The 26,808-nt window shown below is 40.7% G+C and overlaps 1 protein-coding gene across 2 annotated transcripts in view; it reads right to left on the reverse strand.

The window, feature by feature from the left end:
• Window positions 1-26,808, reverse strand: part of CNTN3 (contactin 3) — a 217,451-nt gene that overhangs the window by 20,710 nt on the left and 169,933 nt on the right. Inside the window, exons 12-17 of one of the 2 annotated variants that reach the window (XM_029244094.1) lie at window positions 19,247-19,364; window positions 18,256-18,414; window positions 18,007-18,156; window positions 15,781-15,851; window positions 14,592-14,826; window positions 11,549-11,664 (exon numbers count right to left, since the gene is read on the reverse strand). In XM_029244094.1, coding sequence (XP_029099927.1) covers window positions 11,549-11,664; window positions 14,592-14,826; window positions 15,781-15,851; window positions 18,007-18,156; window positions 18,256-18,414; window positions 19,247-19,364 — 849 coding nt within the window. The remainder of the gene's footprint in view (window positions 1-11,548; window positions 11,665-14,591; window positions 14,827-15,780; window positions 15,852-18,006; window positions 18,157-18,255; window positions 18,415-19,246; window positions 19,365-26,808) is intronic. The other variant, XM_029244095.1, reaches the window with a different exon arrangement.

Raw genomic sequence — 26,808 nt, forward strand, 5'->3', positions numbered from 1 at the left:
AGACATGTTCCCCAGTGAACTCCGATTTATGCTATAAAGTCCTACTATGCTTTGCTAGACAGTTTGGATCGTTCATAAAATAAAAACAGCAACAAAACCACCAAACAAATGGCTCATGAAAAGTGCAACTATTCCTCATGCTGAGACCAGATATCACCATCTGACCATCTAAAGCAGGGGTTGGACATGTAACACAAATACGTAAAGCAGACTGAGTACATATTTTTTACTTTCCTAAAGAAACAGGCACTTGGGGCTCCCCTGATGGCGCAGTGGTTAAGAATCCGCCTGCCAACGCAGGGGACGCAGGTTCGAGCCCTGGTCCAGGAAGATCCCACATGCCGCAGAGCAACTAAGCCCGTGTGCCACAACTACTGAGCCCGTGTGCCACAACTACTGAAGCCTGGGAGCCTAGAGCCCGTGCTCCACAGCAAGAGAAGCCACTGCAATGAGAAGCCTGCTTACCGCAGGTAGAGAAAGCCTGCGCACAGCAACGAAGACCCAACACAGCCAAAAATAAATAAATTAAATGAATAAATTTATTAAAAATAACAAAGAAAGAAATAGGCACTTTCCTGTTTTTCTTGCAGTCTTTGCCCTTTTGGTTTGACTTTCATTTATCTACTTCGATAGCAAAATATGAAAACAGGAAACCATTTCTATAATTTCTGTAAGTAAACGGCTGCTTGAGCACAATGAAAACGGCAATCGATGCTCAGCCATCAGAGTCATGAAGGCAGCAGAGACGTGTGGGAACTGCGGCAAAGGAGACAGGCACGTTCCATCTTCATAATGGAGCCTCTACGCAGCTTTGGTCGATGGGGGGAAGATGGACCCAGTGTTTACAGGTCTTTTTTTAAAAGAAAGCAAAAATCCTGATTTTAATGTGAAATGTCCCAAATTTAGAGTTGGCCCCATTTGTCTGTGGGCTAAACAAAACGTGTTTATGGGTTGCATAGTGTAAACCCATTTCAGGCCTCTGAGAAAAATACACCTAAAGTTACTTTAAAAAAATGAGTAACTATAAAATTATTTCTTTAAAAAAGATTAACAGCAAAATATAGAATCTCAGGTTTTTCGATAATAATCCCAAATTAGCATATTAATATCATGCAAGATCAATATTTTCCCTATATATGTGCATGTATATATGTGTGTGTATATTTATATTGATATCAAGGCCCCCTTAAATTCATGCAAAATGCTGGGCTCATGTATGTGTACATGTGCGTTTTCCCTGGAAAGAAGTTATTACTTTTCAGAAAAACCTTGAAAGGAGGACGTAAACCCAAATAATTAGGACTGAATTGAATATGCACCTCCTACAGCTTTAAAGCATCAAATATAAATTAGCAAAACACATCCACAGATATGACAGATACCATTTACCATTATCAAAGAAGACCACATAGATTTTATTCACTAATTAAGGATAACATGCTAAACTGTCTTTTATAAAGCCACACCCCACAAATTGTCAATGGATACCGAAAACTCACAAACATTCTAAGTCCACCAGCTGTTAACAGCGGAGGTACTGCTTAGGTTTAGATAACCACCATGAGAAGACGCTCCCTGCTCTTTAAAACACTGTCTAGTTATGAAACTAAGATGACACATAATCGATAATTATAATAAAACACTGTAGTCAGCCTGAAAACTTGTGGCCTAGGATAGAGCATAGACTGGGAAAAAGATCACATAATTATGAGCTTTAATAATTGTCACTCAACACATGGAATGGCAAACGCAGGGAGAACTCAAGTAACTCAATCAAGATCATCCTCTGATACACACTGGCCTCTTAGGTTTCCATCCATGCGCCATTCTTTCTGTATTCAAATTACTTCAATATAAGTTGCCTAAGAAATCATTCCTTAGGAGACTGATTTAAAGAAGAAATAAAAATAATTTTCAATTAGCATATGGATTATCTTTTATAAATCAGTTCATAGAAGGTGTCTGAAAGCTCTTGATAGCAGTTTGTTTCTGAAGTACTTTAACCAATCTCCATGTATCAGAATGAGAGATTTATTTTTAGATATTAGTTTCTGACAGGTATTAGAAATATTTAATCATAGAGAAAATTAGTGCCAAAATTGAGCATGATATTAGTTCAAACTTATTATATAATCTTCTTAAATAGCTTTACTTTAAAAGTTGAATAAATATGCATATAACTAAAGCATAAAGAAATAAAGCAGTGACATATATATTTCCAAGTAATAATCAGTTATGTTCTATAAAAATTTTGTTCAAAAATATTTATACAAGGATAGATATTTTTTATTATGTAAGTAATAAATCAGTTATGTTCTACAAAATTTTGTTCAAAAATATTTATATGAGGATAGTCTTTTTTTTTTTTTTTAAATAGAGGAAAAAGCCAAGAAGAAAAGACACCATTTTTCCTCTCAGTTGTGTTCTGGGTTTAAATGGTAAAAGTTCTACACTTGAGAGGACAGAATATAACTCCACACTAATATGGATTTTATAGGCACAACCACAATACAGGGATGAAGAAAGGAAACGTGTCCAGGCTGAAGGAACAAACTCTGAAAATACAGTTGTGCAGAAAAGAGTTAATATAACATTGCCAGAACATGAAGGCAGCATCTACAAAAGATGAGCAGAGAGAGAACTATTACAAAGCACATGAGGAACCCTGCTAACAAGAAAGTAAGTCAGCAGACTGGACCACAGGGGACTGCCTATTATACGTTTAGGTGACATGGATCTTAAAATAAGTATATTTAAAATGTTCAAATTTACCAGAGAAGGGACTAAATTTATAATGCAAGAATAGGAGACGAAGAAAAAAGATGGGGCGAATCTAAAAAATATCAAGTAGAATTCTGACACCTGAAAAATACAATAGTAAAAAAGAAATCAGTGCTAGGATTGAGCTGAAGACTGCAAGGTAGAAGACAGAATGAATAAATCCAGAACACGGAGAAGGAAAGAAAAATTATGAAAGCCAAGTTAAGAAACACTGAGGATGAATGACATTTTCCAACCAGAGTTCCAGAAGGAGAGGTTAAGGAAAAGGCAACAATAAAAGAGAAAATGTCTCAGAATTTTCCAGAACTGAAGAAACGCAGATATTTTCATGTTGTAGATTCACTCTGAGTTCAGAGGGAGGAAAAATAAAAGGTAAATCAACTCCAAAGGAGAAGGTGGTTAAGACTGAATTGTGGCTCTCAACATTTTTTTTCATCACCCAGCCTGAGAGACACAGGCCACTCTCTCCATCAGTAGCGGGTCACCCTGCCTTGGTTTGCTAGTGCGAGTGTGCACCAGTGCCAGCAACTGCATCCCTTGGCACAGAAAACAGCAGGAGGGGCGAATGCTAAGGTGGAATCATGTTCTGGAGGCAGGTTTGTCTTGGTCATCACCATAGCTCTGCTGCTTGGGTCGAAGCTTGTACACACTAAGTACCCAATATCGGTGAATTCTTGCATGACTTAAACACAGACAGTTTAAAAATGCCTCCCTTCTTCCCACCACAGAGACACATAAGAAATATGTATTTGGTCTCTGCACCAGCTCCCCCCAAACCCGTGGAATCTCAGAAGTGGTAAGTGTGTTTTTGTTTTTTTTTTTGCAGTACGCGGGCCTCTCACTGCTGTGGCCTCTCACGTTGCAGAGCACAGGCTCCGGACGTGCAGGCCCAGTGGCCATGGCTCACGGGCCCAGCCGCTCTGCGGCATGTGGGATCTTCCCGGACCGGGGCACGAACCCGTGTCCCCTGCATCGGCAGGCGGACTCTCAACCACTGAGCCACCAGGGAAGCCCCGGTAAGTGTCTTTTGTATGCTAATGAGACATCTGGTGGCTGCGGTCTCCTGGGTGCCTTCAGGATGGAGACTGGTTGCCGGGGTAACCAACCTTGTGATTAGAGGGTTGGAACTTTCAGGTCCACCTCCTGACACAAGGCTGGAGGTTGATTTAATTTGGTTAACTAACGGTCAATGATTTAATCAATCGTTCCTATGCAGTGAAGCCTCCATTAAAAAAAAACCTAACTGAAGAGGTTTGAAGGGCTTCCAAGTAAGTGAACACATTGAGGTGCTGGGAGAGTGGAGGGCATGGAGAGGGCATGGAAGCTCTGTGCCCCTTCCCACATACCTTGCCCTACACACCTCTTCCGTTTAGCTGTTGCTGAGTTGTATCCTTTACAATAAATGGATAATGGTAAGTAAAGTGCGTTCCTGAGTTTTGTGAGCCATTCTAGCAAGTTATCAAACCCAAGGAGGGGGTTGTGAGAACCCCTCAGTTGGTCAGTGGAGGGCTGGACTCCACTGTGTGTGTGGTGTGGTGGGGGGGGGCAGGGCAGTCTTGTGGGACTGAACCCTCAATTTGTAGGATCTGAAGCTAACTCTAAGTACAGAGGATCAAAATTGAATTGAATTTTAGGACCCCCAGCTGGTGTCAGAGAACTGGCTGGTGTAGAGAAAAAACCCCACATTTTTGGTGTCAGAACTGTTTTGTGGATAGAGCAGAGAGGAAGATTTTTTTCCCCTTAATTCACCAAGCTAGTTACTCAAGTCCTAATATTCTATGTGCCTATGAAACACTGGGACTCCAATTTCTTGATAATAATTTTTTCTTCAGAACCGTAATACCCTTTCACAAGCTAATATATTTTTATCTCGGTAAGTAAACAGAAATAAACTTGAGGAATGTCAGGATTTAAAATGCTATCTCTATTTCTGCAAGTAATTTGGTTATTCCAAAAACGAATGCCCCTGCTGTGAGGAGTCCTTCATATCACAGTATCAGAGATTTCACTTAAGCTTAAAATGAAATGCAGTTTATAAAAATAATATATTGAAAAATGGCACCTTTTTTAGCCATTAAAGTACAGGTATTTAGTCAGAATAGACTGAAATAATTTTGTGTATACTTACAGATTTTCAGGAAGACAAATATTTCATCTTAGCTGCTAGATGGAACACATTTCAGTAAATATCGGGCAGGCAAATGCATTCGACAGGTTTTAGAAGACACATCCAGATCTATCTCCTACTCTTTACTTAGCTCTCAGTCCCTGGAGGGCTGACCTATGTGAATTACATACCAAACTTGCTGACCCTCTGGCTTCTCACCGGATGGAGAGGAAATGGAGCAGGACCCTGTACGGCCCTCCCAGTACAAATCCTTTCTGTATACCCAGTTTCTTGTTTGCAGGAAATAGGCTTCATTTAGCCTCCGTGACCTACCCTGAGTTCCAAAGGGAGGATTCAAATAACTGCCTATATCAGGGAAGGGAGGGAATACAGAAACAAAGGAGAAGCAGGCAAGAAATAATAGTGCATGGGGTGGGAGTGGAGGCGCAGGGTCCTGCTTCCACCTCAAGGAATATACATAACAATACCTTTGAGTTCTTCCGCAGGAACTAAGGCCCCCCGCCCAGGTGGAGGATGGTAACTTCAGCCTGAGCACCAGTTTCCTGGAGCACAGCCCTGTTTACCTCACCACCAACCCATCAGAAAAAAGTCTGCACACAGTGGAAGATAAATGAAGACCCTGAAGGCCTCCCCAAATCATTCTCCCTTTAAAAACTTTCATGGTCGAGCAGAATCTTCAGAGTTGGTTTTTGGACACAAGTTCGCCATCTTCCCAGTTTGCTGGCCTCCTGAATAAAGCGACTTTTCCGCTCCTACCAGGACTTGTCTCTTGAGTACTGGCTTTTGAGAGGAGAGCAGTGAACCTGAATTCAGAAACAGAGAAGCCAGGAGACGGCTGGTGCGAGGAGAGAGAGGCTGGGATATTTACTCCCCTGGATCCCTCAATGCTGAGCCACAGTCTGGTAGGGACTATATTTGCCTAATAACAAACCCAGCTTTGTTTGGGTGGCTCTCACTCACACACATACTTACTGCTCTCTCCAGCATAACAAATCCTTCCACCACCTCCAGAAAGTCTGCATTTTATTTACTCAATTCATTTTTGCTGCCTTCCTGTTTATTTAAATGGACCTGAATTGTCTCTATCCAATTTTCCTACGTACATGTGACTCGTTCTAGAGTGAAGTTAATTCTCTGCCTGATAGTAAGGAATTAGACTCTCTCCATATGTCTTTGTTTCTTCCAGTAGAATTTTCGTATTCTCAGAAAAGTATTCAAATATTTGACGTCTTTTTCCATTCTAATTAAAATGTTAGGAGCTAAACACATTCTGTACAGCTGTTTAGAACAGGAGGTAGGATAGAGGTATCTGTGAAGTTTTAGTTTGGCCTTCTGTACACATCTTTAGTTATGTTCCCCTGCTACACATGAAAAACAATAAATCTACTATGTTCCCCTCCCTCCCTACCCAAGTTCTATTTCACTGCCAAACATTTTTAAAAAATCTAGAACTCCCCCTCGCCCCCCCTCCCAGGGAAACACTGACTGAAACAGCCCGCCCTGGCCAGGCACGACAGTGGCCACTTGCATGAGTTATCTTCAACAGGAGGTCCTGGTAAGGAATGCGAAACTAACAAGCTACCACCAACCGGAAGAATTCGGGAAAAGTCACAAGGAAAGAGGAGACGCCAGCCCAGATGTCCTGCCAACTTCCCAGAATCCTTCTCGCTGGAATCCATCTTGGCCGAGCGATGCATGCGCCACCAGGAAGGACCCTGAGTCAAAGTGACTGTCCAGAGATAACCCCAAAACTAACCCCATTCCCATAAAACCCGAGACTGAGCCACGTGGGCAGAGCGGTTCTCCTGGCTTCCCTTACCCTGCTGCTCTCCACCCGGGAGCCACTTCCCAGCAAAGTCTTCTGCTTTGTCAGCACGTGTGTCTCTCCAGACACTTCACTTCTGAGTGTTAGACAAGAGCCCACTCTCGGGCCCTGGAAGGGGTCCCCCTCCTGCAACAGTCCCACAAATATGCTTACCTGTAGTATTTCACAAGTATAGATTTTTGTTTCCATCACTTATCAAGGTCATTCTCCCAAGTTTTATCTTCTCAAGACACAAGATGACTTTAAAGAAATGGACTGTATATACCAAGCTAGAACTTTGGAGCTTTTGTTCCTCAGGCACCCACTACCCATGAACTTAAATCATCTGTATCCTCTTTATCTTGTCTGCACGTATCTCTTGTTCCTATGCAAAGGGCACAAGAAAAGATCTGAGCCTGAGTGTTGTGGCTTAGAAGATGAAATAAATTGGAGCCCAGGGAAATGAGCCCCTCGACGACTACTTGGTCAAATCAGAAAGAAAATTAGTCTAGATGCTAATGACGATGTGTGCTCAGCACGCCACGTGGCACATGATGAGACGAGAGGGAAGCAGGTGCCATTAACAATTATGAAGCCACACTGGGGAAACTGCAACCCAGAAAGTTAGCCACATGCCTGATAGTTAAATACTCTGCTAAGTCATTTATTCTTCCAGGTTACTGTTTAAATCATTATTCAGACTATGAAAATACGTATTTTTATCTTGGCATAATTATATAAATTATTTCTTAAGTTGCCCCAATTAGTATACCTTTTCCTGAGCTTGTTTCTTTCTTTTCATACATACCTAGCACTTGGGGAACAAACTTTCACTAGTTGTTTCCTTTCAATACTGTATTCAGGCTCCATTTGGATGTTAAATTTGGTACTCTTTACACAGATAGGCAAGATGTCATCATTAATGTCGAGCAAAGTCCCATATGCTCATCGCTCTGCATCTTTTTGCCCCCCACCTAAGAGCAACACCAGTAGCAACACAAACAACAGCATTGAGTGCCATACTCAGATTGTGCTAAGTGTTTCTGTATTACTTCACTGGTTTTCAAATTTCCCCTTTCAATGAAATCTTATCCCAATGCCCAATATTCAAAACAGAAAAGGAGAAGCTCCCAAAGTCTCTTTGGGCCATTTTCACAATGGCTGCTTTATCTCACTTAAAGTTTCTTCAGTGACGCTGAGAGTTATTTACTGTTTTAACTGGGCCTTGGAGAGCATTCATAATGTGCTCAAAGCCAGAGAGCAGTAAGATAATGGAGCCAAAATTGCATTTATTCAATCAACATGAACTTTTTGCCTGCCTCCTATGTGCCAGATACAACTCTTGGCACTTGGAATACATCAGTGAACAAACAGGCAGAATCCCCTGTCGCTGGTGGAGCTTATATTCTGTCCCAGTGGATTTGAAGGCAGGTTTGTCTAATTCCAAAATGGTGTGGACTTCATGGGATACTACAGTGGCACTACTTGGATTCTTTGGTTTTCTCTCTTGTTCATTCAACCTCTCTCTGCTGACCTGAGCCACAGTGGTATAATTCTACGTTCTTAGGGAGTATGCATATCTGGATGACTCATGATCAGCTTAAACTGATACATTCTAAAATCAGCATCTACCTGCCGCCAAGCTGTCAAAACAATCGCCAGTGACTGGTAACATTCCTGTGGTGCTTGGAAGCCCACAAAGCCCATTTATATAGAGTCTCTTGCTTATTTCTCTTAACTACTTCACAAGCTACAACCAAGTCAGAAATTATGATCCTATCATACAGTTTGTAAAGGACAAAGTTATGAATGGGGGATGTGTACTTCAGTCTGCTGTTGGAGAGATGCAAAATGTGCTCATTTATTTTCTTTAAGTAAATTTGATTTAACACTGAATTTCATATCCGGCTCAGCTAATGGAAAATTCGACTTCAGTCACTCCTGGGGCTCCCTTCCCAAAGCCTGGCCAAGATAACTTACTGTTACATTGGTCTGATCCCTTTAGGCCCAGCAGTTCTGCCATGCTTGGGGAATAAGAAGTCCTTGCTGAGTGTGGGAAGCACAGCTGTTCCCTTCTGTGGTCTGGCCACCAACTTGGGCACTGCCAGGTAGAAAGCTGTGGGACCCACGAGATTTCGTAAGCCTCAGATCTTCGTTTCCTCCAAGGTCACCTGAAATTTCTCTTGTATTTTTTCCTCTGTGGCATGTTCTCTCTCTTCACCCTCTAGGATACATGAAATAATCTCCTTAAAGGCTTGAGCTTTGGAAACAAAGCAAGGAAGGAAGGGATCTCACAGGCAACCCCATCTTGATAGCTGTCACAAACTCTCATGAGGCAAAAGAGCTTGGAGTCGAAGAACTGCTTGAGAATAGTTACTGGGGAGAAATCTATAAATTAATATCTGAAAAATTCTTCTGGAACATGGCTCACATTTATTCATTACTTATTATTATAAGCCAGAAACTGTGAGAAGCACAGGTGCCTAATCTCATTCAATCCTCTCAAAATCCTAATTAGGTTAGGCCCATTGTTCCCATTCCGCAGGCGAGGAAAATGAGGCTCACAGAATTGATGTAACTCTTCCAGCACAGTGAGTGGCAGAGTTGGGGTCTGGTACAGGTTTGACCTCAGGATTATGCTCCTTTACATCTGTGTTCCTTCCATCCCACTTACCATTCCTGTCAATGCCATTTCTCTAATCATTGGGGAGCGACTATTGGTTGCCCACTATCTTTCACTGCTTCTACTCACTGTCAGGGAATTAAAGGAATTTTCCATCCAAGTGTTCTTGGCTTCCTTTAAGATGCTGATCGAGTTGCTCTGCTGTATTTATGTGGTGTTTTGCTTCTTCAGTATCACTTCGGTTTCCTTAAGTCTGGACAGCTCTGTCTGTGATCAGGTTCTCTGTCAAGACCAGGGCCTCTGTGTCAAGACCAGGGCTTCCTATACATACATGTGCAGGAAGATGTTTCCCTATGGGAAACATAAAAATGCACATTCACAACACCCACCCCTAGATGTCTGGGTTCAGTGGGCCCAGGGAGGATTCTGGGGGCTCATCTTCAGCAGAAATTTAGGTAATTGTGGTGAAGGTGGCTCATGGTGCATCCTTTGAGCACCACTGCTCTAGCCAATCCTTTCTCTACTTTATCTTTAATTTATTCAAGTCACTGCTTGTTTGGTTACAAGGACCAGGAACTCTCTCAAGTTCAAATGTAAAGGGAGCTGATGGCTGAAAAGGAGGACAAGGTGACATTATGAGAAAGAGAAGAGCCAACTCAAGAACTGGACAATTGTCAAAGAGCTCTTCTACTTTGCTCTTTAAGCTCCATGGGTCCTTGTCGCCTCTATCCTTTCGGGCTGCATGAAAGTATGTCTGCTCCATCTCATCTCTTTAAATCAGCTTTGTCCTATCTGCCCATGGCCTTCACTTGGGAAGTCTGAACTGGGCCCTAAATTTGACATATCACTGCATTATACTCACTAAACACAATCTCTATGCTGCTTGCTTCAATACTTCAAACAAGGATCTGACTAGGGCTTCCCTGGTGGCACAGGGGTTGAGGGTCTGCCTGCCGATGCAGGGGACACGGGTTCGTGCCCCAGTCCTGGAGGATCCCACATGCCGCGGAGCGGCTGGGCCCGTGAGCCATGGCCGCTGAGCCTGCGCGTCTGGAGCCTGTGCTCTGCAACGGGAGAGGCCATAGCAGTGAGAGGCCCACGTACCACACACACAAAAAAAGAATCTGACTAGCTCAGCTTAACTGTCCATGGGTCAGCTGCCTTTGAGCAAGTGGCCACCCTCGTGCAGTCACTGAGGTTATGTTGGCAAGTGGCAGGGTACACGGTCCTGTATTGCAAACACGTGCATGTAAATATGCCACTGAATCAGGAATTAGAAGCAGGAGGGAAGCTTGCTAAGAAGATAGCTGTGGGTCGGGGTGAAATCACAGCTGTGGCTACCACAGTTTCATGGTCACAGAAACCTTCTTAAGACTTCGCTTTTTATCTTGTCAGCTCTCAGCTCAACTGCTCCCACTTTTCTCTAACTGCTCCGTCCTAAACATGGAGCCCAGTCCAGAATGGCTCTTCTTAACATTCAGAGCCGTCTGTGACCTGGCCCCACTGTACCCTTCTACCGTCACCTGCCCTACAGGAACCACCTGCTGCAGGTGGACCTCTACTCCTTCCACTCTTTCAGTGTGCCATGCTCAGTCTGGAATGTTTCCACTTTCTCTACGTTTACTTATTTTTTTCCTTGAAGTCCTGTTAAACCTTACTACCCTTATGAAACCTTTCAAGGTCACTCATCCCTCAACCACTTTCTGTGTGGCCTATTCTGAACTTCATTACATTTGGTCTTGTGTTATGCTGTTTCAGACCTTTCATCTTATTTCACCAAAGGCAATGATTTGAAGGCAAGAATTACATTCTACAAGGCTGACTTCTCTAGAGCCTAGAAGTAGCAAGGCCACCAAGAAAATAAGACAAAGCACTGGAAGAGCTATTAGCAGATATACCCAGTGAACTTAAATACTATGTTTCGATCTCACTCTTATTTTTTCGCCAAACTAGCTACAGATTAGGCCCACAGGATACATGATTTCCTTTCCTTTTATTTTTTTTTTCTTTTATACCTCAACTAAAGTCACTTTCATTCAACTGGCTGAGTTAAAGTCAATATCCGTTGACAGTCACACAGAATAGGGTGATAAAATTGAACAAAAGTCAGACTTTAGCTAAGATGTCATTGTTAAGAAAACTTTTAAATGAAAGCAGACAAGGTAGCATGGCAACATACTTACACGAGCTAATTAATTTTAAAAGACATTACCTCATAGCCGAGTAAGTGTCCATTGCTCAACTTCCAAGGAACAGCGTTCCAAGAAACTTCAATTTCTGAGGAAGACAAGCTATTTGCACAAACTTGAGATGGAGCTACTGTAGGTTCTATTTGGGAACAGAGAAATATATTGAAGTTCTTATTTTTTTAAAAAAAAGCATTTTAACATATTTGAACATGTAAAATATTCTGTAAAAATATTTGAAAACATGAACCATGTCTTGGTCACTTTCCATTTCCTAGGAAGAGATAGCATCACAGCCGCAGGCTTTTCCTTGCTGAACAGCCAGGGCAACTTGCTCCCTCTCTAGCGCTCCCTTCTTGGCATCCTACTTTTCCCCCCATCATTATTTCTCTCCTCTCCGTCCCACAGTGCCTACGGGAAATCCTATGCCCACAAGTGCTACTTATTTTATGTTATTTTTTGTTTTTCCAAATAAAGGTCAAGGTCTACAGAGTTCATTTATTCAATAAGCATTTAGTGAGTGCCTTGTCTAGCCAGGCCCACAAGAGGGGCAAAGTTAAATGAGATCCTGTACTCTTCTGGAGGAGATAAGCACACACAGAGCTTAGTACACAGGAAGAAATCCCCTTTGTAATGGAGAACTCTCGGGGCTTCATGGATCTCACAGTGATTCTTTCCTCTCAGGAGCTCTGAGCAGAGATGCGTCCTCCCCCAGTATCCATTTCTACGTTAAAGGATCCTGCCCCCTGGCCATGGATGATGCATACTGAGATAGACCCCTGGTCCAAGGATGGGCCTGTTAGATTTTTTTCTCTTGAGAATTTGAAATGTGCTTTGGAGAAACGAGGAAGACTTGAGGCCAATCAATCCAGCCCTGGTGCCCTAGAGAAGCCCTAGGTTTCTGAGGGCCCAGAGCTTCTCTGATTAAGGCTCTTCATGAGGTTTGCTATTTACCTCTCTCTTTGATTCAGTGAAAGGTGTGAGTATATTTCCAATAAATCCCTGCTTTTTTTTTTTTTTTTTTTTTGCGGCACGTGGGCCTCTCACTGTTGTGGCCTCTCCCGCTGCGGAGCACAGGCTCCAGACGCGCAGGCTCAGCGGCCATGGCTCACGGGCCCAGCCGCTCCGCGGCATGTGGGATCTTCCCGGACCGGGGCATGAACCCGTGTCCCCTGCATCGGCAGGCGGACTCTCAACCACTGCACCACCAGGGAAGCCCCAATCCCTGCTTTTTTAAAAGACAAGTCAAATCAGTTTCTGACATTTGGAACAGAAAGACCTTTAACCAAATCATCAGTGGTGGCAAGAATGGAAACAGGAGAAGGAAAGTGCAGGAGTCAAGAAGATATTACAAGGCTCTGGCCATCCCTCCTTCCCAGCTGCCGCCCGCCCCCAACCCCGTCTACCCAAACTCCCTGGTTAATTGAATTGGCATCAACCCTCAGACTCCTGACCTGCTCTTGTAATGATAATCCTTCTCAGCAGCTCTTGGAGATGGGGTCTGGCTATGAATATAAAAGCTCTTGGTTTTGCAAAAAATTTAAAAATCCTGCTCCCTTTTTCTCTCAGAACTCAGTGGGAAAAGAGAACAAAAATAGGAGGTGACAGCATGACGAAAAATTGAGCCTCCTTACTGTTTTTAGGAATGACAACTGTGGACCCACTTTCTCAATTTACTGTAAGGCTTGGAGGATAGAGGAGATGCTGTGAAATCGTATTTCGTGAGCTCAAACTACTCAAGAGCAAAGGCCCGGGGTTAAAATACTAGCTCAGTAGGTCTGTATGGATTTTGGCAAGTTCATTAATTTCTTTCATCAAGCTTCCATTTTCTCCTGTGTAAGTGGGAAATAACAAACGACAAGTACCTACTTGTCATTCCTCCTTGGAAAATTCAAATTAGGTAATGTCTGGCTGATAGTAAGCATCTAATACATGCTAGCTCCTGCCATTCTAACTAGCTAGAACCACATGAGATAGCCAATAATTCAGCTGCTTTTGACCTATAAAATGGCAATTTCATAGGATTCTCCTAACATTACTATTATGTTTACTACTACTTTCTGGGACAGAAAGGCAGAGAAAGGGAGTGAGTCCAGAGTGGAGTATGTATGAATCTATACCGACTAGAACTGGTGAAACCCATCCTCAAACCTCCATATTCCATACCTCCCCAATGTCAGGCTTCTGGTCGTCCCTCTCCATCCTGCTAAAACCTCTTTCTCAGGTCTAGGAACCACTATAAAACTTCAGACTACGGCACTTCAAAAAGAATATCTTAATCTTACCTCCCAAAGAAGAAATCTGTAGAAGGCTGTGCTGTCCCCTGCTTCACAGACTGGAACTCAATGTATTCCTCATAAGCACATTTGTAACTAATTATTACCCCCTCTAACTAGCCACTGAGTCTCACACTTCAACAGGGCATGGTTGATCTTTATTACCTGGACTAGTAACTATGACTTCAATCATTCTCCTTTTCGAGAACTATTATCTGAAGTCACAAAGAACTTCCAAATGGGTTTTTGGAGCACAATTGGTTGATTAAGTGTGGAACTGACATACACATCTTCCTTGACTTATGATGGGGTTACATCTCGATAAACACATCTTAATTTGAAAATATCGTAAGTCGAAAATGCATTTAATATACCTAATAGAGCAAACAGCAAAGCTCAGCCTAGCCTACCTTAAACAGGCTCTGAACACTTACATTAGCCTACGGTTGGGCAAAATCATCTAATACAAGGCCTACTTTACAATAAAGTGTTGAGTATCTCCTGTAAGTTATTGACTACTGTACTGAAAGTGAAAAATAGAACGGTTGCATGGTTCAGAATAATTTTAAGTATATCCATTGTTTACGCTTGTGGTTGTCTGGCTGACTAGGCGCTGTAGCTACTGCTGCCCAGCATCCTGAGAGATCATTTTACTCCGTATCACTAGCCCAGGAAAAGATTAAAATTAGAAACTCGAAGTGCAATTTCTACTGAAATGTCTCACTTCACACCACTGTAAAGTCAAGAAATCATTAAGCTGAAGGCCATCTGTCTAATCATAGCCTTTCCATACCTTCTTCTGCAGAGAGCACTGTTGTCACTGGGCTAAATGGTCCTTCACCTTTGTTATTATAAACACCCACTTTAACTTCATACAGTGAAAATGGCAGGATGCTTTCATTTCTAAAGACATATCTTGGGGTATCAGGAGATGTGACCACTGTCTGGATCCAGTTGCTTACTCCAACAGGGCGGAAAGCAACAACATATCCAAAACCTTCACCATTCTGTAGTTCTTCAGGGACTGGCTGCAAAGGAAAGGCATATTAACTCACGCTTTCACACGAGAGCAAGGCAAAAATAAATGCAGCTCTAATGCGGAGTCTTTTGTAAAAGCCATCAAATAATAATCCACATTGTATTAAGTGGTTGGATTAAAAAAGGAGAAAAAGGTCAGGGGGACAGTCAGCTGCTTTTAAATAAACATATGGCACTCTTTCATAGCCATCAGATAACTAACTGGAATTTTCCTAAATTATTGAGATTTTTGAGCATCTTGCAGCCCTAATTTGAGTTCTGAATAATAAAGATACACTTTCAGTTGAAATACTGCATCTCTAAATCAAATAAAAATCATCTCATCCATAATGTTGATTTTACAGAAAAAAACTACACATTGACATGATAATTCAGAGCAAGAGTAAAACTTTAAAAAAGGAAATAAAAACAATATATTAAACTCAAAGCTGTATTTGCATCATGCCAAAAATTCCTATTGACACTCCATAATCTCTCGACTTCTTATTTTTCCATCCACATCTTCAAATAATGTAGACAATTCTAGTGCCTTCTGACTTTGTTAATTAATGTTTTTCCTAATTATGACTTAAAGCAAGGGCTGAGAGAATGGCTAGGACGCAGCCCCCGCTGGAGAAGTGGTGCGTGCATGACCAGCGGGGGAGCAGCTCCAGAGGTGCTGCTCCAGAGTAAACAGCCAGGACTAGACTCTCACCCCTATGTTTACCAGCCAGATGACCTCGGGCAAATTATTTAACATCTCTATGCCTTAGTGCTTTCACCTAAAAAATGTTGCGAGGATAAAATGAAAAAAATATGCAAAATGCTAGGAACAATGATTAACACAGAGTGAACACTCAAAAATATTGGCTACTAGTTCCAGCCACCACCACTAGCACCACCCAGGATGCCATGAGTGTGGGAAGGGCGTCACCCTGAGGGGCAGGCGCTGTGCAGACACTTACATCCCAGGTGATCACCAGTTCAGACCGGCTCCCACCTCCTCCACTGGCATCTGAAGGAGGCACTTCCGGCACTGAAAGGTTAGAAAGAATGACTGAAACCCTGCTAGCATCTAGTAAGATTTATCTGAAAGAAGACTCAATGTTGTTTACTTTTGCGTGTGTGTGTGTGTGGTATGCAGGCCTCTCACTGTTGTGGCCTCTCCCGCTGCGGAGCACAGGCTCCGGACGCGCAGGCTCAGCGGCCATGGCTCACGGGCCCAGCCGCTCCGCGGCAATGTGGGATCTTCCCGGACCGGGGCACGAACCCGTGTCCCCTGCATCGGCAGGCAGACTCTCAACCACTGCGCCACCAGGGAAGCCCTGTTGTTTACTTTTAATACTTAAAATAATTTGATCATTGGCACATTACATGTGTGTGTATGTGTGTGCACGTGCACACGTGGGTGTATATATGCAATTATATGTGTGTGCATATATATGTGTATATATATATCTTTGAGGGAGATCATCACATGCTTTATATCTGCATAAAATTATTAAATATTCAAAATATCTCAAACAGTAAGAAAACAATGACTCAGTGTGAAGGTTAATAAAACAAGAAAAAGTGATTCATCAGGGATGATGATAAATCAATCCCGTATGGACATTTTTTTTCCCCCAGTTTCAAAGCGATTTTTTAAATTGAGGTATAGTTGATTTACAATTGTTCAGGTATACAGCAAAGTGATTCAGTGTTTTTATATATATATATATATATATATATATATATATATACACATATACACACATATATATATTCTTTTTCTGATTCTTTTCCCTTATAGGTTATTACAAGATATTGAATATAGTTCCCTGTGCTATACAGTAGGTCCTGGTTGTTTACCTACTTTATATATAGTAGTGTGTACCTGTTAACCCCAAATTCCTAATTTATCCCGTCCTTCTCCTTCCCCCTTTGGTAGCCATAAGTTTGTTTTCTATGTCTGTGAGTCTATTTCTGTTTTGTAAGTAAGCTCATTTGTATCATTATTTTTTTAGAGTCCACACATAAGTGATATTTGTCTTTCTCTGTCTGACTTGGCTTCACTTGGTATGATAATCTTTAGGTCCATCCACGTCAGCATGAACATTTAACTTGTGACTATTTCAAGTACAGATTTAGTTCTCAGAACAACATTGCCTCTATATAAAGATGACCCATACTTAAATCCTCAAATCCTGTTATGAGATAATCTTTATGAACCTCACACAGGCTTTTATGCTGAGAAATTTATGCTTAATAAATCCCATGACACACCTAGAACGTAAGTTCCCTGAAGATGGGTCTTTGCTGCATTCAGAGCTGTACCCACTGTACCTAGAAAGTGCTCAGTGCACAGCAGGTACTTCCTGAATATGTGTTTTGTGAATAAATGAACTGAGCACCAAGACAGACATGGCTCCCCGATTTCTCACAATACCTGGCATAAACATTATATGCATTGTCCCGTGTAAAAGAGCATCATTAAAATTACTGAAATGTATTCCATGACTTCTATCTTGGCTTTGTTCCAAAGTGATATATTGGCTGTATTTCAAACATAATTTTAGTTAGTCTTAATTAATACTGTGGACTCTGAAAAGGAAAGTCTTAAGTCCTCTCTGATGCCTCAGTAACGTGATACCATGTACACTTTCTACTTTGCAGTTTCAATGTTAGGCTATTTTTAGCATTATAAAAAGAGTCTTATGGTTAATATTAATAGTTGCCCCACATGGAAAATTTTAACAATAATTCTCTCTTAATTTAATACTCAAGGGGCCAAAATATACCTATTCATCAATCGCTTAAGCTTGGTGGCAGAACGAGATTTCCTAGCAGCTGAACTCCCAGAAGTCATTATCCTTCCAATTTGTCAATGCTCGTTATAAATGAAAACAGCACTTCCCCTGTTAACAGGGTGACTATATCAGATAGTAATTATAACCTTAAGTGACAAAAACATATTCACTCTACATGCACTAATGAATGCTGACGATGGACTGAACTCTTGCAAATGTCACACTACATCAGAATCACTTACACGTGTCTTTTGACAAATGCCATATGGCCAGTCTGCCGTTAGATAGTTCAGATAATTGCGACAATGCATTATCGAGGCTGGAGATCAAGCGCAAGAGAAGTGGAAATACACACCCAGAAAAACCTATGAAGCCATGACTCAGAAAACAAAAAACACTAACCTGCCTCCTCAGTTCTTACTTTTTCTGAGGGTAAACTGGGTTCTCCACCTCCGATTTTGTTATTGGCTACAACCCGAAATTCGTATTCCACCCATGGATTTAACTCGACTACCGTAGCTGTGTGTGTTTTCCCATCAATGACCTCAGGCACTACAAAGGAATATTTCAGAGAGGTAAACGTCTGCACGTCTTAGGGTTGACCTGCAATCCATACATATGTACCGGTGGCATTTGCCTCTCCCCCTTTACCTGTTGTGGCCGTCTGCCAACCCACGGAGAAAGGGGTCCGTGCCTGGACAGAATAGGATATAACTGGGCTGTGGTTGTCTGTACCTTCTTTCCAAGAGAGTTGGGCTGTTGTATCTGTAATTTCATCTACCTTTACGTCTTCTGGTGGTCCAGGTGAACCTAAGGCAAAAATGCAAACAATATTTAGCAGTTCCATAAATGTCATTCTCTTCTACCAATGTGAAGAACATGCCCCATAGCACTTGAACCCCTTCAACGGATCCCAATTTCAAAAGCGCTTAGGGAAAGAGGACATTTACCTGGCAACAAAACTTCCACTTTTTTTCTTTCACATTCCTGTTGCTAGATATTAAATCTGCATTCTGAGCCATGAATTCCAAAGGCATAATACTCCACAGTTGCAAATGAAACCTGCTTTTTGAGACCTCTATTCAGCAGGGTTCCTGCCCTGTTCCAAATTCAATATCCTTTACTTTGGGCGCGAAACCTTTTTCTTTAATCTCCTGGGACATCTCTGTAGTTCCCAGTTTGTAATTCAGAGCTGTTTTATTCTACCATGCACGCTGGGTGATTTTTCAGCTCAGTAGCAAATCAGTACTTTGGCCGGTAGCTCAGACTGGCAAATTTTCTCAGGCATCCTAGATGATCCTGTGTTTTATTTTGGAAGTAGACACACACACCCACTATCACTACTCTCTTTCATATTAAACACTACTGCTGTATTAATGACATACTCAAAAACACATCAGCTTGGCAGCAGCTGTGGAACGCTTATTACACTGAGAGCTATTGGAATGACAGAGTTGAGAATTTTATTTCTTTGAGTTAGCACCTATCCTTATTCTCACATCTTCTGGTCTATTTGGGCAGGGGGATCAAATCAATATTATATAACCCACATGTTCATTTGCTATCTCATCATGGTTTTTCAGTTAGAAAGGCTCAGTTAAGAGGCGAAATTAAAGAAGCACACAGAGCCATTAATGTTTACCTCTTACTATGAGGTCAGCGGCAGATGAAACACTGTCCACCCCTGTCTGCACCATACAAACATATTTCCCACTGTGTTTCAACTGAATGTTTCTGATCATTAAATCGCCTGACGAACTCTGTTGGAAAAAACAGGTAATGAACATATTATTAGTTTGAAAACACAGAGACTCTCGAAGGCTATGGCCAACACCACCACTAAACCCATATTTAGAGAGAAAACCTAGGTGGTTCCAAGACAGAAGATTGCTACGATGGAGAGTATGGAAATAAAAACAGGTTAAAAACCATACATGATTGCAGACATAGGTTTCTGTAGCTAAATAAACAACAAGCTTTCCCCTGGGCATTTATGGTTTCAAAGATAAATAAGGGCAGAGATCACAGTCTCAGAGTCTATTTACTTTCACTAGGGTGACACTTCTTTTTATATCCATTGCTCAGCACCAGCTCAACTCTTTTCTCTAGTTCCATCCTCTTTGCAATTATCTGCCTGAGAAGAAGACGGAAGCATTTAGGTATCTGGCGGGAGATAAAGGCAGCACGACAAGGGGATTACCATGGTTGAAACACTTTTCTGAACACTTTGAAGCTTAAAAAGCCTAATGCTATTTAATTCCTTCGCTACAGAATTTAGGGACAGTCAGTATGAACCCCTCAATAAGAAGAAATTAAAACATTTTTAACCAAAAAATAATAGCTACCCATAAAGACACAGGCTGGCATCCCCCAGTGCCAATTAATGAAGCAAATGTATTTCTAAAAGCTCAACTTCAAATCGTCCTTGTTTTAAAAGAATGTAAAATCATGTTCATAAAATGAGTAACTGCAGGCCAGTTTCATGCATGAGTAAAAGTATGGATTGAAATAAAACGATTTGGAAAGCAAAGCCCTTTGAAAAGGATCACTTAATGGAAAACCTCTAAACTGGTATGGAAGAGGAAGCAATAAGTAGTTTGTCTTATTAATTAAAAGGATAATTTTACTCTTGGGTTTTCCCAGTATTTGTTGAAAGATGGATTCCACTATCTTGCTTTTAGGTAATTTCCTAAGATCTCCTATCAGGTAGTTTCTTAAATATCGCTTCCTATCCTTAGGATTCTTAATGCGCTATGTATTCTCCGTTGGTTGGATTGTTTGGCTTTAGCCTGAATTTCTTGAGTATCGGGAAAAGGCAGATGTGAGCTGATTGATGGCTGTAATTAAATGATAATCCAGAAACTGTTGAGTTTGCACGCTTTACTTTCATCAAGTTAAACCTTTTCCTTTCCCTCCCTCTCTCTTTCTCCTCAGGGTTACTTAGAAATTATCCCCAGGACAAAGCCTTCAATGCTTGCTGACCTTTAGAAACTCTTTAAATTTTATGAGCTCCATATACTCACAGGAGGTTATCATTTCTATAGGAATCTCTTATTTTCAGTGAAGTAAGAACTGTTACGATTAAATTCCATCGAGGCATTGGGGTAAGTTGTTATTCTTCCCTGTGTTTATTTGCTTATTTTGAAAGCAGTTGGGTAAAAAAAGAAAATTGGAAATAGTACTGTCTTTTGGTCCTCAGACACACGAATACAGCTTTTAGGCACATAAGCTCGTTTTCTTTCTTGAAGGAGTAAAAAAAGAGATTGATGTTGGGTTTGTCATTTCTCTTCACTTTGGTATTGATGGGTAAAGAGAGATATAACTTAGCTAGCTTGTGTAATAGCCAAACCATCTTCCTGAAGAAATATAGTTAGGCTCACCATGTAGGGAAATATAATTTTTAATAATATTTTACACTGTAGAGTGAAAACGGAAGCAATAAACATGTAGACGGTAGGAACCATTGATTTTGTTTTTCAGCACCAACATGAAACTGAGTGGATGAATACATAAATGAAAAATAAAATATAGCAAAAATGAAGGATCCTGTACTTAATTTTTGTCTATCCCAGTAGACTATATTTATATTGTTCCACTTCTACTGCTTTTTCTCTCTCACCCTATCTATTGTCTTTTAACGGAGCAATATGAAGAGTCACGATTCATCTTAACAAAAGTTCATTGAATGCTTGCCATACTAGATTCACTCGAGGTTAGAGAAGTGTGTTATACATGACCTCTGCTCTCTAGGATGTAAACCCAAGTCAGGGATATATATATATGAAACAAGTTATGTTTACAAATTTAGAGGGGCTTCCCTGGTGGCGCAGTGGTTGAGGGTCCGCCTGCCGATGCAGGGGACGCGGGTTCGTGCCCCGGTCCGGGAAGATCCCACGTGCTGCGGAGCGGCTGGGCCCGTGAGCCATGGCCGCTGAGCCTGCGCGTCCGGAGCCTGTGCTCCGCAACGGGAGAGGCCGCAGCAGTGAGAGGCCCGTGTGCCGCAAAAAAAAAAAAAAATTAAAGAATTTATTTAATAAAGGTTAAATAAAATCACATGGCACATACCATGTGTACACAACGTTAGAACGCAGGAGGCAGGAAATTTTTCAGTCCTGCCGAGGATGTGGAGTGACCGGTACTCTTGCTATTGCTAATGGGAATGGAGACTGATGCAATCACTCTGGAACCTTGTTTACAAATAGCTACTAAGGCAGCATATACCCATAATCTACAACCTGGCAATTCCATTCCTAGGTAATACATACTTTACAGACATGTGTGTGTATGTTCATCAAGACATTTAAAAGAACGTTTGTGGCAGTACTACCCATAATAGCTAAAGAACAGAAACAACCTAGTGTCCATCACAAAAAGTAGCTTAGTAAGTAGTGGAACACTCATTTAAGGAGATACTATTAGACCATGAAAATCAATGAACTATAACTGTATAGACTGACATAGCTAAGTCTCAACATAAAAAATATAAATCAGATAGAAAGGAGTACAATGACACTAATCTATCACATCATAAATCTAGACTGTGACTATCTTTGGAGGGATATTTAGTACTGCAACGAGGCATCACAGGGACTTCTGGAATAGGGGTCATATTGCTTCCTGATTTCATCGTTGGTTACCTGAATGTGTTCATTTTGTGAAAATTCACTGGGCTACACACTTATAATTTGTGTATTTTTTGGCAGAACATAATGACTCTCAAGATGCAGTTGTTATAATGTACAACTATAGCTCTAAACGCTCCACTATAAATAGGACCATCACTGAAAAGGTCAAATAACATGGTTGTTATTCTAAACTCCAGTTTCTTTCACAAGAATTAAATGTTTAATAATAAAAGTGCAATTAATTAGAATATTCTATAACTTCTTATTAAACTGCAATTGATTATTCCCAGACGTTAAAAAAATATAAAAAAGGAAAAGGAAATTCCAAACGGAAGTTTCACTTACATCAAACCAATTCTTGTCCCCACCAATTTTCACTGCTACTGGTTAGAATATAGTTTGTTACTGATTAACTATGATAAAGGGGACAGGAGAGGAACTTCCGAAAAAATCCAAGTAGCATTAGTCTAACTGTGGTAAAATAGCACTTGATAGATTATTTTTCAGTATATTTATCAGTAAAATTGCATCTATTATTTAGATAAATTTAGAAACATGCTTCTAATTCCTCAGAGTGTAAGTATAAAACAACTTACAAACATTACAAACATTAATAATCTTGCAATAAATTCTTAGGAACACTAATAACCCTTTGAATAAAAACAGCTTCTACTTTATTATCTGCTAAATTAGTTTGTTAGTCTTTCTTTGTATTGTTTTCCTAAACTCTCCTTTGGCCCCCTTCCCTCAAATAGAACGGACTAGAATTGGGACAAAGCAGAGTCAAAGCTTCATTTTCTTCACTTCGCTTATCCCTATTGCCCTTAAAACGTCCCCCTCAAAATGCAGCAGTGTAATTCCCAGTCTTTCCAGAAAGCAAGTTCTTTTTCTATGCCGCTGGTCACAGCATTATTTGAAAATGGAGCTTTTAACAGTGCGAGAGGCCTATTCCTACAGCTTAAACGAGGGTTTAAGAAGAGGGAGACATTTCCCTAAGTCATATGAATTTTAGCTCTTTCTCAGAAGCTCTATCTTTTTAAATAGGATCATTCATTCCAAAACTATTCATTAAGCAATGGCTATACTTTAGTCGCTGAGGACACAATAGTGAGGGAAAAAAACAGTCCTTATGTTCATGGAGCTTACAGTTGAAAGACAGCCATTAATCAAATGACTACCACAAATCAATGTAAAATTACAGCGTAATGCAAGTTCAAGATACACAGACGAATCTATGATTCTGGAGTCTCAATGTATTGATAGTTGAGCTAAGATCTGCAATATGAATACAAGCTATCTAGCAAAAGAGGGTAAGAAAAAAGTAGTCTACATTAGAGCACTTACACGTATGCAGAGACTCTAAGGCAGGTGACAACATAGTCTCTTTTGGGAATGGGAGGGATAGGCAATGTCAGGGGGGTTAGTTAATCCACAAATCCATAGGAATAGGCCTCTCCCACTACCAAAAGCTCCATTTCTGTCCCCAGAAAACTAAAATTTCACTGTAGCTAATTTCAGGTTCATATTCATGTCTTAATGATAGTAATTCTTTTTATTATATTTGAAAAAACTTGTAAGCTTTTCTAGAATTAATTATCTAATTAGGTTTTCACCTAATTATATAGGTTTCTCCTAGAAAAGATCATATTTCCAGAACATGTTACAGGTATAAACAGTATATGGATTTATAAGTCAAATCACCTTTGAAATAAATGCTAAGAGAAAATCCAGTGAGCGCATGAGACGAAAAAGAAGATAAGCTTGTTAACTTTTTCCCTATATTTTCTTAGGTGATGATGCTAGTGGAATTTTTGATGTAGTTGAAAAACCACTCTGCACTGAAAGAAAAACACTGCATGATGTGATAACCCACGCCAGCTGAAGGTGAGAAAGCAGACAACTCATTACTAATTACACATAAGCTGAGAGTACATTGTGAGATCTACCATATGCTACAAATCAAGGTATAAAATAAACCTTGGAACTTGGAAAACCTCTTGACCCCTGCAAATGTAGCATGCACTTTGAATAAAACAAATTTTCAGCAAAAACTAATTTCCTAGTAAGCACTCGTGATGTAAATGCGGCTGCTGGACTGCCAAGAAGCATAATTTTCCAATTTAAGGGGGAAAAAAGCATTTTGACAACTATTTGGAAGGCAAGGTAGAATAGAAGCTCCTCCTTTTTAAAAATCACTTTACACAGCCTGTTTTTGTATAGATTCCAATGTTAATCATTCAGCCCGTCACTGGGTTGCCTTCCAAGTCCTGACACTGCATGTAAGTCATACACAGGTGACTAGCGAACAGTCAAGCCTCCAGGTTACTTCTGAAACCTGAGTGGTGTTTTTCTCTGTGAAGGTCCCTAAGGGAATTGGTGGCAGATGGGTCACCTCTGTATTTCTGACCAACCAAGTTAAATCTTGCCCCATCCCTACCCCAAATGGCTGCAACAAGGCCACCTTTGTTACAAATGGACACTGCTCATCCAAGGAACAGAAATAATTGGCAACCACTGAAACATGAAAATGGGCCCTAACACTGTAAACCATTTTAGTTCTTCTGACTGATCAACAATTTCATCTGAAGCTGTCTGATGCCTGGTTGTCCAAACAGGTGATATCTAGTGCAGGTAATATGCAATCTGTTCACATCAAAATTCTTCGACTTTCTTTGGTACCAATAAACTGAAATAATTGATCCATTACAGGATTTAGAGCCCCAGCTTGTCCCGTCTTAAGTGTTTTGAAAGAATAACACATGAAAGATAAAAACTTGGTCAAAGACCTTTATGCATATTTTAAACTGTATCAAATGCCCAAGTTACCTTAAAGGTATCAGCTTTTCTATTTCAACATCAAGTTCACATTAACAACTTGGGGATTTTTTTTTTTTTTTCTGGCCAGTGTAGTGTTTATGGAGTATCTTACTTGAAGTTGGTGATCTCAGGATCCAGTGTCTATTCCCACAGTGATTGTACCTCAGTGTTTTCTAAACTTCAACCACTAGAGTTACACCTCCACATTTTTTTTTTTTGCCATATTCCAGTACTAAATGGTCTACTATTCACTTGTTTCTTAAACTGTTTAACTTTCTTAAATAATATGTAAGTCAATACAGAAAATGTGTACTTTTATCTAACATGGAAAACTGCTGATCACAGTAATAGTTAACTGATAAAATGAAAACAGTGAGTGGAAGATAATGTAAATGGACACTAGCTGGGCACTCTCAAAGTCTCTGAGACCTGGACCTTTACTCTTTTAATTAAAAAGGGAGATTAGCAAAAATTAGAAAATCATTCGTGACAAACCTAACACCATACTGAATTATTCTCCTTGATTTAACCTAAATGATTGAAATGAAATTGAAAATAGAATAGATCTCATTCTGCATTATTTAATATTGCCTATTGGGTACCTAGTCTGTGCTTTGCAAAACACTGGACTACCCAGATCACTTAACCCAGTTGTTTTCAACATTGGCTGTACAGTAAATTCACCTGGAGAGTCTTTAAAAACATACCAGAGGGCTTCCCTGGTGGTGCAGTGGTTGAGAGTCTGCCTGCCGATGCAGGGGACACGGGTTCATGCCCCAGTCCGCGAAGATCCCACATGCTGCGGAGCGGCTAGGCCCGTGAACCATGGCCGCTGAGCCTGCGCGTCCGGAGCCTGTGTTCCGCAACGGGAGAGGCCACAGCAGTGAGAGGCCCACGTACCGCAAAAAAAAACCCCAAAACAAACAAAAAAACCATACCAGAAATCCCTAGGCCACATCCCAGAACAGTTAAATCAAAATGGACTAGAAAGAGGAGATCCTTTAGCTGATTCTAATGATCAGTTAGTATCTAAAAGCATTAAATGCCCGAGATTTTATATTCTTCACATCATCACTCCTCCTGGAAATAAAAGCTTCAAGATAGGCACTCTTTTCCCTAGCTCTAAAACTCTGCAATTAATAAATGCATAAAATAATCCTTAAGTTCGGCTGTTTAGTGCTGGGTTTATAAGCTGAGAACAGTACACCTGTACGTATTTTCATTCTGGAAGATGGGTGGGAAAACTAGTGTCCGTGAAACAGGTACTAGATGTCAAGTACAAGGTGCATTTCCTTGACATTAGATTGCCTTGGTGTACTTGTCATTTTAAAAACAAGTAGTCATTGAAATAATTCAACATGGTGATAGATTTCTACAGATTCATATAGAAACTTACTGTTAGTCAATGTGAATCACCCTAGGATTACTCTGAACTGATGTGACGGCAGTTCAGAATGCAAGTATTTCAAGTCACAAGAGCCTACCCTGAGTAACAATTTATCTCATAGATCACAGGTCTTTTTTTTGTCTTTGTTGCTTTTACCCTCATATTAGAGGTTTAAAATATACTGGGAGCAGATCGGCCCCTTGCAGAATTATAATGTTAGTGTATGAAAAAGGAAATCCATTGATACAAAGGCACAAAAAGCCATTGTTTCATGGAAACTTGACCAAGTTGTGCAAACGTCTTGTGCTCAGTTCTAGTTCCAATTACTCTTGCTGTGTAATAAATTACCGCCCAAATTTAGTGGCTTAAAAAATT

Source organism: Monodon monoceros, unplaced genomic scaffold (genome assembly GCF_005190385.1).
Source record: "Monodon monoceros isolate NGI ecotype Baffin Bay Population unplaced genomic scaffold, NGI_Narwhal_1 Super_Scaffold_3, whole genome shotgun sequence".
Taxonomy (NCBI): Eukaryota; Metazoa; Chordata; class Mammalia; order Artiodactyla; family Monodontidae; genus Monodon; species Monodon monoceros.